Raw genomic sequence first — 19,424 nt, 5'->3', positions numbered from 1 at the left:
ATTTTTGATTTTTTATTGGAGCTTTTTAGATCCAATGTTTACATTTATCAATATAAAGCATTTAATAACAAACTTCAAAACATGCCAAAATCTGTGAAAAGGTCCCTTTAATTCTGGGCTTAGCATGAGGCTCAACATGTCATTCAGCTAGTTGAAACCCTAAAGGCTTTGCATGAGGCTCAACATGTCATTCAGCTAGTTGAAACCCTAAAGGCTTTGCATTACGCTTCCAGGGAGTGTCTTCAGCTTTGATCATTTTGATGTTTTATGTCATTTTGTATGTTTTGTCCTGTATTGTATAGGAAATTTTACTGTAGCCATAAGAATTTCTCTCTTGATATTTGTTCTGGGGTTTATTATTAATATACATTCAATTAAATCCCTGGTAAAAAACCTCTGAAGTTGCTGCACACTTTATACATAACCAGAACATTATGCACACTTTATACATAACCAGAACAGTATGCACACTTTATACATAACCAGAACAGTATGCACACTTTATACATAACCAGAACAGTATGCACACTTTAAACATAACCAGAACAGTATGCACACTTTCTTTCTTTCAAAAAGTATTAAGCTGTTGCTTAATTTATAAAGAATGCTTTTATCAAACATAAAACTATAATTATGAATAATAACTCATATTCAGCTTTCAGTGTTTTATCAAAACATGACTGAATCTAATGAAAGGAAACGTCTAATGTTAAAATGCCTTTTTGAAATGGAAAGAAAAGGTCACCAGCTAAGTGAATGGCTGATCTTTAAATAAAATTTTCTTAATTTTTTTTATGGAGATGCCTCAATTCACAGATAAAAGTCTAAGTGATGTTGAAATTGTGATTATTTATGAAATGTAATAAATGCTGTTCTAAGTGTCTGGAACTTGAAGAAAAAAAAGAAACAAATGATCTGCCAGTATATATTATACCTTGGTGATTTTGAATGGAGAGTAATTAACAAATGCATTGGTAAATAACAAAATTGTATGAATTGAACAAAATTGAACAATAATTGTTACATTTATTTATGCAAGACAGTGTGGTTGAATGTATATTTATGCCCCCCTTCAAAGAAGAGGGGGTATATTGCTTTGCACATGTCGGTCGGTCTGTCTGTCGGTCGGTCCGTCCACCAGGTGGTTTCCGGATGATAACTCAAGAATGCTTGGGCCTAGGATCATGAAACTTCATAGGTACATTGATCATGACTCGCAGATGACCCCTATTGATTTTGAGGTCACTAGGTCAAAGGTCAAGGTCACGGTGACCCAAAATAGTCAAATGGTTTTTGGATGATAACTCAAGAACGCATACGCGGCAAACAGGGCGAACTCTGAACAATATAACTGAAGCAACTGGTCTGTAATCCTAAATCTCTAATTATCAGTCCAATGAAACATCATCATTTGAGTAAAATAAAGTGGATCAGTAAAAATATTATCAGAATATGAGATTTTTTGTATATTAAATATTGTGTTAATGTTTAATTTTGATAATTTATATAAATATAAGCAGGACAGGGGAGGTAATACACTATTATATCTTTCTTATATACAGTGGAAACAAATGCATTAAGTTTAAATTTCATGTTTAATAAATATAGGATATTTGTTCATGTCAGTGTGAAATCATTTGTTTTTTTTCATGATCACATTTTATTATTACTTTGACAAAACAACACTTACCTGAAAACCACAATGGATTCCACCCAAACAATACCCCACGCCCCTACCAGAATCCCTTCCCCCCTCCCCCCAACCTCACCCCCAATTTTTTTTTTAAACATCATCTAATAAATTACCACTACCCACATGACACCCCCACCCCCCCTACCCCCCAACCCCCCCAATTTTTTTTAAACATCTAATAAATTACCACACCCACATTATACCCCCTCTCACTCCCCCTACCCCCCCCCCCCCCCCCATCCCCCCCCCCCAAAAAAAAAAAAACATTTTTTTGTAAACATCTAATAAATTACCGCACCCCAAATTATACCCCCCCCCCCTCTCACCCCCCAGTTTTTTTTAAACATCTAATAAATTACCACATTATACCCCTCTCTCACCCCTCTACCCCTACCCCCCCCCCCCCCCCCCAATTTAATTTTTTTAATCATCTAATAAATTACCCCGCCCTACATTATACCCCCTCTCACCCCCACCCCCCTACCTTCCCCCACCCCCCCCCCACCCCCCATTTTTTTTATTTTTTTAAACATCTAATAAATTACCCCCACCCCACATTATACCCCCCTCTTACTTCCCCCTACCCCCAACCCCCCCCCCACCAATTTTTTTTGGTAAACATCTAATAACTTACCACTCCCCACATTATACCCCCCTCTCCCCCCCCCCCCAGCCCCCGCCCCAAAAATTTTTTTTTTTTTTCCGTCTTAAGCTCCACTGGCCAGAGGCCAGCGGTGCTTATGTCATGGTCCTGTGTCAGTCGTGCGTCCATCCGTGCATTAACTTTTTCTTTAAACATCTTCTTCTCCTAAACTACTTGTCCAATTCTGATGTTATTTCTCAGGAATGTTCCTGGGGTGAACCTCTTCCAAATTTGTTCAAATTATGCTCCTGGGGTCAAATTTGACCCTGCCCCTGGGGGTCGAAAATTAAAAATTTGCTTATATAAGGCATATTTTGTGAAAACTTTAAAAATCTTCTTGTCCATAACCATTGAGCCTAGAACTACCAAATTTGGTATGTAGTGACATCTTATAGTCCTCTACCAACTTTCTTCAAATTATGCCCCTGGGGTTAAATTTGACACTGCCCCGGGGGGTCAACAAATTGAAAATTTGCTTATATAACCTATTTTGTGAAAACTTTAAAAATCATCTGGTCCATAACCATTGGGCCTAGTGCTACCAAATTTGGTATGTAGTGACATCTTATAGTCCTCTACCAAGTTTCTTCAAATTATGCCCCTGGGGTCAAATTTTACCCTGCCCCGGGTGGTCAAAAAATTGAAAATTTGTTTATATATTAAGGCCTATTTTGTGAAAACTTTAGAAATCTTCTTGTCCATAACCATAGGGCCTAGGGCTCCTAAATTTGGTATGTAGTGACATCTTATAGTCCTCTACCAAGTTTCTTCAAATTATGTCCCTGGGGTCAAATTTGACCCTGCCCTGGGGGGTAAAAAAATTGCAAATTTGCTTATATAAGGCCTATTTTGTGAAAACTTTTAAAAAATCTTCTTGTCCATTACCATTGGGCCTAGGGCTACCAAATTTAATATGTAGTGACATCTTATAGTCCTCGACCAAGTTTCTTCAAATTATGCCCCTGGGGTCAAATTTGACCCAGGGTGGTCAAAAAATTGAAAATTTGCTTATATACGGCATATTTTGTGCAAACTTTAAAAATCTTCTTGTCCATAACCGTATGGCATAGGGCTACCAAATTTGGTATGTAATGACATCTAATAGTCCTCTACCAAGTTTGTTCAAATTAAGCCCCTGGGATCAAATTTGACTGTTTCCCAGGGGTCACAAAATTGAACATATGCTTATATTGGGCCCATTTTGTGAAAACTTTAAAAATCTTCTTGTCCATAACTATTGGGCCTATTTCTACCAAATTCAGTATGTAGTGACATCTAATAGGTCTCTACTTAGTTTGTTCAAATTATGCACCCGGGGGTCAAACTTGACCCTGCCCGGGGGTCACAAAAATGAACATATGCTTAAATAAGGCCTATTTTGTGCAAACTTTAAAAATCTTCTTGTTCATAATTATAGAGCCTAGGGCTACTAAATTTGGTATGTAGTGATATCTAATAGTCCTCTACCAAATTTGTTCATGACTCGCAGATGACCCCGTATTGATTTTCAGGTCACTAGGTCAAAGGTCAAGGTCACAGTGACCCGAAATAGTAAAATGGTTTTCGGATGGTAACTCAAGAACGCTTATGCCTAGGGTCATGAAACTTCATAGGTGCATTGATCATGACTCGCAGATGACCCCTTTTGATTTTCAGGTCACTAGGTCAAAGGTGAAGGTCACCGTGACCCAAAATAGTCAAATGGTTTCCGGATGATAACTCAAGAACGCTTATGCCTAGGATCACGAAACTTCATAGGTACATTGAAATAGTAAAATGGTTTCTGGATGATAACTCAAGAACGCTTATGCCTAGTATCAGGAAACTTGATAGGTACTTTGATCATGACTCGCAGATGACTCCTATTGATTTTCAGGTCACTTGGTCAAAGGTCAAGGTCACGGTGACTCAACTTAGAAAAATGGTTTCCGGATGATAACTCAAGAAGGCTTATGCCTAGGATCATGAAACTTAATAGGTACATTGATCATGACACGCAAATGACCCCTATTGACGTTCAGGTCACTAGGTCAAAGGTGAAGGTCACGGTGACTTTACACAGTAAAATGGTTTCCGGATGATAACTCAAGAAAGCTAATACGCCTAGGATCATGAAACTTCATAGGTTCATTGATCATGACTCACAGATGACCCCTATTGATTTTTAGGTCACTAGGTCAAAGGTCAAGGTCACAGTGCCAAATAAAGTATTCACACAATGGATGCCACTACAACTGACAGCCCATATGGGGGGAATGCATGTTTTACAAACAGCCCTTGTTATATTTTGAGATGATGCTTTACAAAGAAAGATGCTACTATTGTATTTGTTATAAATGTGTGAAAGGCTCTTAAGAAGGAACCAGAGATTATTAACCCTTAGCCAAACACTAACAGGATTTTACAGGTTTGTACCTGACGACTTTATAAATAATTGTGATGAAGGAGAATTGCTCAAGATGAGCAATTTCTCCTTTTATCACAATTATTTCTACCCTACCTGATCATTTCCATCAGATTCCATTACAATTTAAATGTCCTCTGCTACCTCTTTCATATTGGGAAAGTCCAAAATGTATCGTTTGGTAAAGGGTTAAGGCATTTTGATTCATATGGGTCTGGTGAATCTGTTCAAATCAAATGCATAGATTTGATCTTCAGCATCTAAAAATATGTGAAATAGAAAGAACGACAATATCTTTTGGAGAGATAAATGTACCTACGTTATAAGCAAAGGACCTGTGCAACAATTCCCAGGCTATTTAGTCTGTTTAGTTAACACGGTAGTAACATTTTCCATATATAAAAATGCTCAGCCTTCCAACTTTAAGCGCCCAGTGGGACAAGGGATAGAAAGAGAAAGTCACATGCTTGAGTACATTTCAACCCATGCCCATTGCACGTTTTTTTTTTTTTTTTTAAACAGTGGAGCAATACAGGGCCATCATGGCCCTCTTAATTATTTTTGAAAGATCGTCTTATAAATTATTGAATATGAACAATTTCCCCATGATGGCTTACGTTATACTGTCAAGCACTCGAATAGTCGAGCGCGCTGTCCTCTGACAGCTCTTGATAGGTCACAAGGTCAAGGTCACAGTGACTCGAAATAGTAAAATGGTTTCCGGATGATAACTCAAGAATGCTTATGCCTAGGATCATGAAACTTCACAGGTACATTGATCATGACTGGCAGATGACCCCGATTGATTTTCAGGTCTCTAGGTCAAAGGTCAAGGTCACAGTGACTTGAAATAGTACAATGGTTTCCGGATGATAACTTACATTAGGTCAAAGGTCAAGGTCACAGTGACAAAAAACGTATTCACAAAATGGCTGCCACTACAACTGACAGTCCATATGGGGGGCATGCATGTTTTACAAACAGCCCTTGTTTAGGTGTTGTTATTACATTTGTCAACTTGATTTGCTTTGCTTAGTGTCTTGACTTTTTATTTTATCAGGTTTTGGTGTTTCTGGTAAATTATTGAGAACTTTTATAACAGGCAATTAATTGAACGCAAGTTATGGCACATTGCCCTCTTCTTGTAAATTTTCCAATTTCCTTATGTCACAAATTAAGTAATATGTATTTTACTATTGTTTAGGTTCAACTAGGCTTGCTTGATGTTAAAACATCTAAATCTATGTTAAAACTGCTGCAGAGAAACGATCGACAAGTTTTTTTCTTGAAACTCTTACAATTTCCTACTTTTTATATTGTTTTCTAAAAGTTTCATAGTTTCTCTTAGTAATCTGAAATGTACTGCTGTAAAACTGGCAATTTGGATTAAAAATCATTGAAATCAGGATTCCGATGCAACTATATTTTAACATTTTGTCAATCAGAAACACTTGACTATATATATGTGTTGTCTTAATAAAATAACAGTTTCAATTTCACCCAAACTCTTTTACCTTGATCTTGTACCAGCCTACCAGGACATTCAAACATCCCTGTCTTTATTAACTTTATCTTGGTAACTTTACTTTATGCTGTTTTTGACCATTTATGATCCTTATCAATCAATTTCTGTTCAATTTTTAGTAGAAAAACTTTGTATGTGCTTTGTTGCAATGCTAATCCATGGGCATGTGGTGTGTATCAATCACAGGATCTTGTTTTAAGTAAAAACAAATCTGTTTACTTAAAGATAATATTTGGCAGTCACCCCGCAGTAATTTAATGTAATAGTAATTAAACGCTGCTGCAAACACATTTGACTTCAATTAGTTTTGATAGGTTACCTTCAAAGTTTTGTGCCTGTGATTTGTAAACAATGAAATCATTATCTTAAGAATGAAGGGGATGCTTTACTTTTTACTGTGTATCCTCCCTCACAATATCCACATTATATTATCTAATTGTCATTTACACCAAATGTTCACAGTGTCCCAACATTTATCCAATCCTGTGTCTTGTTAGCCCCTGGGTTTTACAGTTCGTTGCTGTCTATTAAGTTCTGCAGGCTTGTCTAATGGTTTTCACAAAGTATCATTACATGAGATATTCCTGTAAACACTATTGACATTGTCTCCGAATGCGCTGGCATTTTACTTGAACAAGCCTTAACATTAAACACTGAGTGCATTGTCATTATTAAGAAAGGTGTTATTGTAATAATTGAATATAATTGTTCCTGCAATAATTAACACCTTAACTTGAATCAGTTGTTTGCAAGTACATTTTTTGTTCTATAATTTCAAAGCCATTGTTAACATGGTCAATACTGTGATTAGTGTTCTATTATACTGAAGAGTATTTCAAGATTACAGTAAGAGTATTTTATGATATTATTTCAATATTGAATTACTATCATTCTTCATTTAAGCATCTTAGAAATGGAAAGTGCATGCAGTCCTGGGCTTCAGAGGCCAATAGCTTAATGACATTGAAACAAGATTAATTTTTATTCATACTGTTTTTAATCATTCATAAAAGCTAGGATGTTAATTGCTAGAAGGCTTCTGTTTAACAAAGCTTTTATTATCTGTTTAAAAGTTTTCCTCAGGCTTTAACCATAGTAGGCCTGATTTTAAATCCCGTATTGAATTTTGCATTTCAATTCTTGCATTCTCAATATATGAATACATCTGTGAACAGGCCTGGAGGTTTTTAATAATATTTGTATTATACCTGGTTAGTGCTAAATACAGTCAGACTTAGTAACTGAAGCTTATAAGAACTGTTCTGAATTTTCTGTCTTTATTCTGGAAAATAATCACAAGAAGGCAAATAATTGTTAAATGAAAAGATATAGTGCAAAGAAACAAAATGACATGGTCACATTTGCAACTACATGCCAGCCGTGCTTTAATAACTCACATTTCATGCCACAGCAGACAGATATTAATTTGGACTGTGTGCCTAATATTATGATAACAATGAGCTGCGTTTTGGAGAAAATGGGGCTTAATGCATGCGTGTTAAGATATCCCACATCAGCCTGTGCACTTCCCACTTCAGGGAGGACACTTTCTACCTCAACTGGATTTTTGCTAAGAAAAAACTTCCTTGAAAGGAAAAATGCCATAAAAGCTGAAAGTGCAGTCCACGCAGGCTAATCAGGGGCAACACTTTATGCACATGCATTGTGCCCTGTCTACCAAGAGGGGCAACACTTTATGCACATGCATTGTGCCTTGTCTACCAAGAGGGGCAACACTTTATGCACATGCATTGTGCCCTGTCTACCAAGAGGGGCAACACTTTATGCACATGCATTGTGCCCTGTCTACCAAGAGGGGCAACACTTTATGCACATGCATTGTGCCCTGTCTACCAAGAGAGGCAACACTTTATGCACATGCATTGTGCCCTGTGTACCAAGAGGGGCAACACTTTATGCACATGCATTGTGCCCTGTGTACCAAGAGCGGGGCTGATATCAATATTGTAAATGATTGCATTTCAGGGGACTGGACATGTCGTCCTACTACGTGGGCAGCAGGCCAAGGGATGAGCCACCTCCCATCTACGACTTGTATGGAGTGGTGAATCACCATGGGGGCATTCTGGGAGGTCACTACACATCTTACGTGAGATGTGCCGATAAGTCAAACACTGGCCAGAGTGAAGTTGGTAAGCAAATTGCTGTTGGGAAAGGATTAGCTTAATATTTATAAAAAAAGTCCTCAGCAAAAAGAAGTTTTTTTGCCGAGCATATTCTACTCTTAACTTACCTTACTTTTAGTTTTTTCCTGCTATGAAGCAGTCATAAACCATATTAACGGCATGACTGGGGGCAATATGGATGAAGTTTGTTTTTCAACTAAATATGTATAAAAAAAGTTTAAATTGGACAACCATGAAAATGTTTGTGGCATAATTTGTCAGTCAAGTTTGATAACCAGTCAGATCAAATGAAGCACTTGAAACATATGGACTTGAAATATTTATTAAAAAAAAGCAAAATAAACATTGTCTGCTCTCTTTGTGAAAAATTGTAATAGTGTCATCATCAAACTTGGCGCAAAAAATGTATTGGTTTAATAACTCAACCAAGTTTGATATTTAACCTTATGGCCTGGAGCAGTCTTCAATGATGGCCCTTGAATAATAAAAAATTTGAAAAAGTAATGTCTGCTCTCTGTTTTTGGTGGTTTTCTGTCAACAAATTATGTTTTCATTAAACAATTATGGTGGCATTTGGATATAGCAAACATGAAAGGAGACAATCCTTGTATTTAGGTTCTTGGGTCAAGGTCAAGATAAATGTGACAAAAATAGAAAAACATTCTGGTCAAAAAATTTGATTTCGATGTATGTATTGAATTTACAATTTTTGTTTTGAGGACCTTTCTTAGGATTGCATTCGGGGCTATTTGGCCAAGGTCGAGGTCACTGTTAAAAGCAGAAACATGATTTCCTCACAATAACTTAAGTTTAGGAGGAGATGGTACTAGGTAATTGTGTCTGTAGTTAGCTAACCTGCAGACATATTTAGGGCCAGACAGGCCATGGTCAAGTGCATTTTTCATTCAAGTTTGGAAAAAGGTATTGTACTGACATTTTGTTGTAGTTTGCCTTCATTTAGATGTAGCTTTAGGTTTCATTTTAGGCTAGTTTGATAAAGGTTAAGGTCACTGTAGCTAAACAAAGAATTAACTGTTTTAACTCAATGTTTTGATAGAGGTATTAAGCTTTAATTTTTGTGTTGGTAACTTACCTGTAAACATAACTAGAGATTGCAGATGATATGTTTTAATGAAATTAGATAAATATTTACGCCAGATGTGGTTTTATGGCATTTTGAAGACTCGTTCTGTTTCCAATTTTGTGCCATCATCTGAACACAAATTAATATATCTGTTAGAACAGTGTACGTGAGACTTATAAACAAGCTATTTTATGACAAGCAGACACGCTTGTTACGCTTCAATTAAGTAAGTTTTAAAACCAGTACTAAATTTCAATCCAACAATTATTTTCATTTAATGATCATTTGGATATAAAAGATTAAAAACCAAGCAACTTTAACAGTTGAGCAGTCAATTATGGGTTTATTGTTTCAGGGTGGCGACTGTGTGATGATAGTAGAGTGTCAACTGTGAATCATGAGAAGGCAGTGGTCACTAAAGCTGCCTACTTGCTGTTCTACCGGAGACGCAAAGTATTTGTGCCCCCTCCTTCTGTTGGCTTGGAAACTGAAACCTTGGTCGACGAAGAATTAGATTATGCAGCTGAAGAAATTGGGGAAGAAGGCAACTTTTATAGTTCTGATAATGGTCCTGATAATTTAGCTGAAGGGCGAAGTGGAAGACTTGAAATTGACACAACTTCTTCCTCCAATCTTGAAGAGTTACCTGAACTGGACCTTGATGACGATGAAAAAAAAGATGACGTCTTTGAGAATGACTTAAATAATGATGATAATAAGCCAGAGTTAGAATACACTGACATGGATGCTGTTGATTAGGTATTACATGAGTTATAAACCCAAGAACTGTTGTGATGAAAATGTATATTTCTAAATCAAGATTTTAGGTAAACATGCTTTAGCGATTTAAACAGTTAATGACACATGTATTTTTAATTCTTATACATTTATTTACAAGTTATGACATGTAACACAGAAACAAAGCATGTCCATACAGTGTCACTCCATGTAGTCTTTTGCAACTTTAAATGTAAGTAGCATAATGTAGATTGTTTACCTTCTCACAACAAATACCCTGCACCATATGGTGTCATGGTCATTATCAAAAAAGGTCATGTTGTTTCTGATTGAAGTTGGATATTTGTCAGTTACTGGCTCAAGTATGTGTACTTAGTAAGTTAGTAGTAGTAAATAGCATAGACCACCTCAGCTTACAAAGAGTATCATGAGTAGGTTAACTGATTGCAGGCTATTAAATACTGTTAAATGCAAAGAAAAATCAAAATAAATACGTTCATTGAACGAAAAACATTAAATGTGCAAACAATGAGACTTACTTGTTGTAATCTTTATATATGATTGTTTAGTTACAAAATGAAAAGCATATATAAAAGGTATTGACTAACTACCGTAGTCAATTTACCTTCTTGGAACAGTTTGAAGTGGTTTGTTATTGTTGAAAAAATGTGTCCCTCCTTTTGTAATTACATTTTGAGTATTGTTCATTTTTGTTGATTTTATGCCCCTGTTTGGGTGGCATATAGCATTTGAACTGTCTGTCTGTCTGTCCGTCCGTCCGTCCGTCCGAAAACTTTTTACACTGGCCTTAACTTTTGCAATATTGAAGTTAGCAACTTGATATTTGGCATGCATGTGTATCTTATGGAGCTGCACATTTTGAGTGGTGAAAGGTCAAGATCAAGGTCATCCTTCAATGTCAAAAGTAAAAAAATACAATCCAAGGGAAGTAATAAGCTTCAAAAGGAAGAAAATTTCTAAACCTGCTAAATGATATACCGGTATTGGAATTTTATTTCAAAGGCGCACAATAGGGTGCATTGTGTTTCTGACAAACACATCTGTTGTTTTCTTAACATTTTGCTCAAATGTTTCATCTGGAATCCATTTACATGTATAAGTATATGTGAAATGAGTTTCATGTATATGTAGGACATCTAAAGCAAAAATAATGCATTCAATTTTTGTGTGATTTGCATTTATTATTAGAATTGTTTTTTGTATACATTCTCTAAGTGGGGTGCTTTTGTCATGTGGGTAATGTTCAAAATGTATCAATAAAATAAAATCTGGAAATTTTAAGTTCTTAACAAATATGCTATGATCACTCCTCCCTTAAATGCATGAAAATAGTAAAATAATTGCCATATGGAAAAGCATGCCAATTTGGAAAGTAAAATATTTTTCATATTTTTTTTATGTTTTTGTCTAGCCTGCTTGCTTTACAAGCTCTATAAAGCAGTAACAATGGTTAAGTGTGTGTGCATGATTGTTTCCTAGCCTCTTTTGACTGTAACTCAGTAATTTCCACAAATATTCACCGTCATATATATAGGGATGGTGCACGTAGACCTGGTCTCTCTCCCTCAATGGTCAGGTCACACATGCGTGAAAGGTGTGTATCCGAGCATGACATGTCCAGACTGTACTTTTTACATTCGTCATACTACATTGTTTTTAAAACAACTAACCACAAATGCACACCATCATAAGACTACAGTCAGTTCACGTGTTACACTCATCTCTCTTCCTCAAAGGTCCGAGGCACATTTTGAGAACAAAGGTCAAATTTGGCAATAAAAAGCACATTCTGACTGTATCTTCATCATTTAGATTGTATCCTGCAATTTAAAAATAACTTCCACAAATGTTCACCAAGAGGAGATAGCATGTTGCATATATCACCTGTCTATCTACCGGTACCTCGAAAGTCAAGGTCATTCTTGAAGATGAGCTGTCAACTTTGGCCATAAAACGGCTTGTCCCTACTATAAATTATCATAAATAATGGAATTCTAAAATACCTTGCCTCAAATGACCAGCATGAGGGCACAGTGTGTTGCATAAAAAGACTTTCTATCTTGAAGGTCAAGGTCACAATTACAGTTTGAGGAAAACTGTGACCATAATACATCTTGTTCTAACTTAAACAATGTCATTTCATCAGGCAATTGTAAAAATTAACTACCTTAAAAGACCAACATAATGGAAACAGTGTCTCGCTTGTAAAACCCAGATCCCTTTCTAATGTGTAAAGGTCACAATTATAAAATGATAATTAAACGGTCAAATATGGCCATAAAACTCCATGGCCAAACTATTATTTCATTATTCGTCATGCAATATTTAAATAACTCCACAAATATTCAATATAATAGGACCATATGTTGCGTGTAACATCTGTCTCTTTCCCTTAAAGGTCATATTCAAACTTAAAGGTTAATCAGACAATAAAACAGATTGTCAAAGCTCTTAATGTTGGCAATTTATTCATAACATATCACAAATGTTCACTATTTGGAGACATTTCAATGTGTAAAAATCTCTTCCATTCCTCAAATGTCAAGGTCACTCTTAAAGGTCACAGGTCAAATTTTGTCACAAAACAGCTCATCTTGGCTTTACCAACATCATGCAATGTTAAAATAATTCTTTATGGGTCAAAGGTGTTTCCAATCTTGGGCAAAGGTCAAGGTCAAAAGCCAAACATACAGGTGGTGCTCTTGTAAAATAATTACAAGAATTATTGACCATCAGCTAAACATTTTGCCAACATGTAGCTGGCTTATTAATTTTTTTACACATTTATTTAAGTACACAATTGAATCTACCTTGCATAATTTGGTGCATTTGTGAAGTTGTTGTATATGGAATCTTTAATTTGTATTTGGTTAAAAAAATCAAATTAACTTATTTTTTAGTTCTTTTATGCACACATTATTGCATCATATGTGAACAGAGCATGTGATAGAACAAACAACATTGACAATGCTATATGATTATATCTATTAATGTATAGTTTCTTTTTGTAATCTCTAACAATTGTTTTTCGTTGTGTTTTGCTTATCTGTTAAAAATGCCTCTTGAGAAGATAACTGGTTACTGTTATTCAATCTAAGCAAAGCAAAATGACAACACATCATTCATAGTAATGTTGTCGATAGCTATTTATAGTAAATATAGATTATACACTCCACTGCTTAATTCATGTAATTGAATCAATATCTTCATTTTAGTTTATGCTTTTATGAAGTTCCAAAGAACAGAAGCTATAGATCTGAACAAAAAAAATTGCGTTGCAATCCTGATTTTATATTATTTTTTTGTGTTTAATTTACCAATGAATTTTGAACCCAGCTGAGTGCAACAGACTCAAGGTGAGTTAAAAGGGTATCCCTTAATGTCCATCATCTGTCCGTCCGTGATGTGTAGGTGACGTGTATCCGTCATCTTTTCTTCAATCTTCTAATGTACCGCTGGGTAAAATTTGAGATACATCACAGGAATGTTGTTTTGATTTTTTTCTTTAAAGATTCAAACAGTTCGGCTATGATGCCAGAAATTGAGTTTAAAAATGACAATTTTTATGTTTGATGTGTAAAATTGTTTTGTGGTCCTCTACAATCTTTGTTCAAATCATGCCCATGGGGTAAAACTGGCAAAATCATAGGGATCTCTTATTTAATAAAGACTTACAATATAGAGAAATATTCTTATCTGAAGCTGCAAAATCCTGAGCTTTTTTATTTGGTATGTATCATCATGTAGAGATTGTTCAAATTATGTCCCTGGGGTCCGTAGTGGACACTTTTAAGGTGAACTAGTTTGACAGAGATGTATATTGGTAAAACTGTGAACATCTATTAATCTAAAGCTGCAATCTTGAAGGCTTTCATGTTGGATATAAACATATTTGGTATATAGAGGACTTTTACAAAGTTTCTCCAAATTATGCCCATGGGGTCAAAACTGGACTTGCCCTAGGGTCACCACTTTTTCTTTGACATGTTTTGAGAAAACCTTAAAAAGAACCTTTATCCAGGGCTTTCATATAAGGTTTGTAGCATCATCTTGATGTTTATTTAATTAATGTGCCTGTGATTGAAAGTGGCCTCTCCCAGGGTGTCACTAATTTAATATATACATATATGCTGAAAATCTTTAAAAATCTTGACTGAAACTGCAAAGCCCACTACTCTCATATTTAGTATCGAGTATAATCAAGAGGTCCTGCACAAATCAGACCCCTTTGTTCAAAGAATACCTGGCCCAGGAGGCACATTTTCAATATTGCCATATAGCAAATAGCAGATTGTGGGAATTGATCATACAAGCCTTGATAGGGCCATTCCTCTGTATCTCTGATTCAAGTAGGGCAGTGGTAAGCTACTGGCATAAGTATGTGCACTTAGTACTGGAAAACCAGCTATTCTAGGACGAGTTGGTGAAGTGATTCCCATGTTATTTCTGAAATACTCTTGAATACAGCCACAATTCCATCTTCACAAAAAAATTCTCTTCAACAAAGGCCATACTTTGATATTTATGTTACATCAAATACTGGTTGTCCAGGCAAGCAAAATTTCTAAAGAAATTATATTCTCTTAAGATAAAAAATGCCCATAACTGTAATATTTGCATGTCAAATCAGATAATGGTCCTCTTGTTTTCAAATTATGCTTTTGGGGTAAAAATTTGCCACGCCAGTGTGGTGATGTTAAATGCGTTATACAGACTTATATAGTTAGATTATTTGTTTTTCAAATTATGCCCCTGTTGACAAGTGTCCCCAAACCAGGTGTCTTTACTAAAGCACTGCAGTACAGTTTAGTCCTGAAGGATTGTCAGGGTCCTTTTTTGGCCCCTGACAACTTGCTGCCTGAGGTATAATCAAAAGTGGTTTTTATGCCCCCGGATCGAAAGAACGGGGGTATATTGTTTGTGTGTGTGTGTGTGTGTGTGCGCGCCCGCGCGTGCGTGCGTGCGTGTGTGTGTGTTCCAAAACTTTAACCGAAACTTTTACCTTGGTCATAACTTTTGCAATATTCAAGATAGCAACTTGATATTTTGCATGCATGTGTATCTCATGGAGCTGCACATTTTGAGTGGTGAAAGGTCAAGGTCATCCTTCAAGGTCAAAGGTCAAAAAAACAAATTTAAAAACTTTAACCAAAACTAACCTTCTTCATAACCTTCTTCATAACTTTTGCAATATTGAAGATAGCAACTTGATATTTGGCATGCATGTGCATCTCATGGAGCTGCAAATTTTGAGTGGTGAAAGGTCAAGGTCATCCTTCAATGTCAAAGGTCAAATTTATGGCTTCAAAGCGGCGCAATAGGGGGAATTGTGTTTCTGACAAACACATCTCTTGTTCTGTCTTGTGACACACAGTGACATAAATTGTTTGTATCTGCTAGCACTTACTGCCAGTCTTGCATCACTGGTATATTCAAAGAGTAGCTGCTAAGCCTCCAAAATCGACCAACCTCGATTTGACCTTGATTTTCTTCTGACTTTGTAATTCGATAACACTTGCCAATGACCAGTTTTGTAATCCCATTTTTTTGTGTCACCCAACTATATCAATTGACTTATTAAAATAAAAGGCCCAGTTTTAAGAGGAGACACTTTTTAAATAGATATTTTTTAGGTCATATCATCTTATCTATCATTCTTGGACATTTGCTTTTGAACATCATAATGGTATTGTATACTTGGTACAAGTATGTTTATATTGCATTAAAGCGGGTATATACGATTTTTATGTGTGCTGAATTGTAAAATATTGATACAAATATGTTATAATAACACATAATATGCAAGAAAAATGATACATTTAAGACGAATTTCATAAAATACAGCAAATACAAATTAGCGTCCCGAGCCGATTGTGACGAAGATAATTCGTAATTATTTTCCTACAATAACCGATGCATTCGTCTTTTTAGTAAGTGTTCGTGTGTCGTATGAATCGATATCGCTGCAGGAATTTCAAATGAACCGTTAAACTAAATTTAGATTCACATCGTACATGCATGATATACATGCTGGCGAATTCGGCTGTACAGCCTTTTTCGATATCAGAATTAAATATCTGGCTTATTTAGCATTTTTCGACACATGTTCTTCTTAACTTTTATTTTAGTTTATATTGAAAGATATGTATAACAAGTTTTTACACATTTTATATTAATAAATAAATATTTGACAAGATCGTATATACCCGCTTTAAATATGTACTTGCATATTAAGCAGTCTAGAATATAATAACATTTACATTTTCCTGTTAAATTTTTCTGTTTTCTACAAAAAGTTCTATACAATCTTCTTGTCACAACTTGAATTTCATTTAATTGATACTCTTATTATGTGTTTTTCATATACATGTTTTACTGAATTTATGTTAAAGATGTGATATCGTTTTGCTTATATCATGTGTACAATTTGACTTATTTTTGCAGTCACATCACAGTTCTTGGCTGTTTTTTTAGGTGAAACACGTTTTCATAATAAATTGTTCATTGCAATTGAACACATTTGTAACTGTTGCTTCTTGTCTTTAAAAACCAACACACCAGCTGAGATGTCTTTAAATATGCACAGCACTTGAAATAAACCTGTTATTGCAGCACTTAAGCAACCTTATTTGTAAAGATTTCTTAGAGATATAAGATAATTGCTTTTTATGTAAGCCGTCGAATAAAAAATAAATTATAATAATTATAGAAAAACTCGACTATGTTATGGACAGGAACAAGTAAATAAATAATTGAATGTTCCAATCTTAAACAACTTTGACAGCATATGTTTATGTGTTACACATCAAAGCTGTTAACAGTCATATGGTCTAAAATTAAATATATGCACAACAGTTATTGCCTTTACGGTGCGAGTACAAAAGGAAATGATGGCAATGTTAGAAATGGTAATTTAAATATAGAGACTTCATTGATTATCCAACCTTCACAGTTTGTGTATGACATACACATCTTGGACTTTTTGTATGGGTAAGATCAGAACCACAGGCAGCAGTATTATAAAAAAAAATTGCCCCCCCCCCCCCCGGACCATACCTCCCCCCCCCCCCGGACCATACCCCCCCCCCCCCGAGCTTACCCCAGGGGTTCCAGATTGTTAAATGTACACCTATTGTGTGTGGTTGAACTTTCCAACAACGAATATTGACAAAAAATAACAGTTAAAAAAATACCCCTCTTATAGGTATTATATATACACAAGGTATGAAACGCACTATATGCCTATTGCTGAAAGATTGTGGAACAAGAGACGTGACCGTTTTCATCGAAAACACACATGTTTTCATGCACTTGCCGGACAAAGGCAACTGGATTCAATAAATGACATTAAAAGCTACGTAATTACACACCTTACCGATCATCTCTTCGGCAAATAACCTTAATATTCAATTAAATTCAACTTTCTCGCTATATGTCTGTGTTTTGCTGTCATATTTTGTCGATTGAATGCTCGGTTCTTAAACGCCATATCATTGGCCAACACAATGAGAACAACCAACCAGATGACGCGTTATAAAATTAAAATGGTGTACATGTGTAGCTGAAACACCGAGTGACATATAGCGAGAAAGTCGAATTTAATTGAATATTAAAGTTATTAGCCGAGCAGGAGATCGGTTAGTAGTGTAATCTCGTTGCTTTTACTGTCTTTTAACGAATCCAGTTGCATTTTGTCGGCAACTGCATGGGAACATTTGTGTTTTCGATGAAAAAGGTCACTTCCAGTGTTCCACAATCTTTCAGCAATAGGCATATAGTGCGTTTCATACCTTGTGTATATATAATACCTATACGAGGGTTATTTTTTAAAACTATGTATTTTTGTCAATATTCGTTGTTGAAAAGTAAAACCATACACAATAGGTGTACATTTAACAATCTGGAACCCCTGGGGTAAGCTCGGGGGGGGGGGCATATTTTTTTATGATACTGCTGCCTGTGATCAGAACAGGCAACCAGAGTCATTTCCATTTTACATTAGAAAACAATTGTGTTTGACACCAGCTCAAAAATAGTGATTGCAGGTATCTGGATACATTTCTCTTTATGGAAAAAAAATTGCAAAAAATTATAAGCAAGCACTTTGATGTAGTAGTCTGTTTGTAATAAAGTCGGAGCATCATGTATTTTGCAACCCTGTGTAATTCTTAACAATATCTGACAAAATCAGTCATTTACGGGTCGTCAATGTCGCCTCATGCTAATAGAAACATTGATAAAAACATATGCACGTGCACATGCTTAATGACGTATGTATTGACGTGTTAGTGAGTGGGTTGGTTGAACCGAGGTGCACTGCTGATTTAGATGTAATGTTTGTTGATGCCGGAAAGGCAACAATGATTTGTTGATGATAATATTAAATGTGCGCTTACCTTTATTTGTGATTTACACCAAGCGTTGTTTCGATAGAACAGACGTAGTTTAAATTTGAAATACCTGTTTAATGTTGCCGTTGCGCATACTTAGGAACAGGGCAAGCAAACGATTTTATGATGTAATACAATGATGTCAATTAATAACCATTATACAATTTATTTATACTGTGTTTATGTAAAATAACACACAATTGGCGTTTATTATGGTATAGGCACAACAATGAAAAAGTTTTATTTACTACAATTTTCTCTATGTAGGTTTAGATGTTTTATATAACAGAAGTTTCTATATAATAAACACTTATTCTTATTGAATCATATACGAAATCTCCTTTATCAACCACAGCTTAAAGGCTGGGAAATGCTTTTCGCGTGGAAAAAAGGCTCATTAACTAGACGTTGTCCTAACATCGACTATTGAATGAATTGCAGCGCAAATGAACCATTGACAGTTCCATAAGTGTCACTGTAAGGGGGCAACGCCCATAATTAATGGTGCTCTAAGTCCACTATTGAGTTTCAAGGTTTGACAAAAACAAGAATCGAATCCAATTTGTGTCTACGGTCTTGTTTTTTACGACAGTAACTCAGACTATTTGTCAATCGTTCTGAACTTGAAACCAGTCGTTTGTTTGTTGTGTTGATGGCTTAAACCTGACCAATATTCATTAACAAACTGTAACTGTAAGATTTCGAACATATTCAGGCTACACATATTGCTTTGTCATACATAAATTGTTCTGTAATGAAGTAATGTGTTGTTAGATGTG

At 35.6% G+C, this 19,424-nt stretch overlaps 1 protein-coding gene across 1 annotated transcript in view; it reads left to right on the top strand.

The window, feature by feature from the left end:
* LOC127831375 (ubiquitin carboxyl-terminal hydrolase 19-like) overlaps window positions 1-16,781 on the top strand; it is a 75,106-nt gene extending 58,325 nt beyond the window's left edge. The window contains exons 25-26 of the mRNA XM_052356344.1: window positions 8,252-8,418; window positions 9,852-16,781. Of these exons, the coding sequence (XP_052212304.1) occupies window positions 8,252-8,418; window positions 9,852-10,255 (571 nt within the window). The 3' untranslated portion in view covers window positions 10,256-16,781. The remainder of the gene's footprint in view (window positions 1-8,251; window positions 8,419-9,851) is intronic.
* The last annotated feature ends 2,643 nt before the right edge of the window (window positions 16,782-19,424 follow it).

The sequence above is a fragment of the Dreissena polymorpha genome, chromosome 5, assembly GCF_020536995.1.
Source record: "Dreissena polymorpha isolate Duluth1 chromosome 5, UMN_Dpol_1.0, whole genome shotgun sequence".
NCBI lineage: Eukaryota > Metazoa > Mollusca > Bivalvia > Myida > Dreissenidae > Dreissena > Dreissena polymorpha.
The sequence above is the reverse complement of the archived record's forward strand: the minus strand, read 5'-3'. Positions and strand labels throughout refer to the sequence as shown.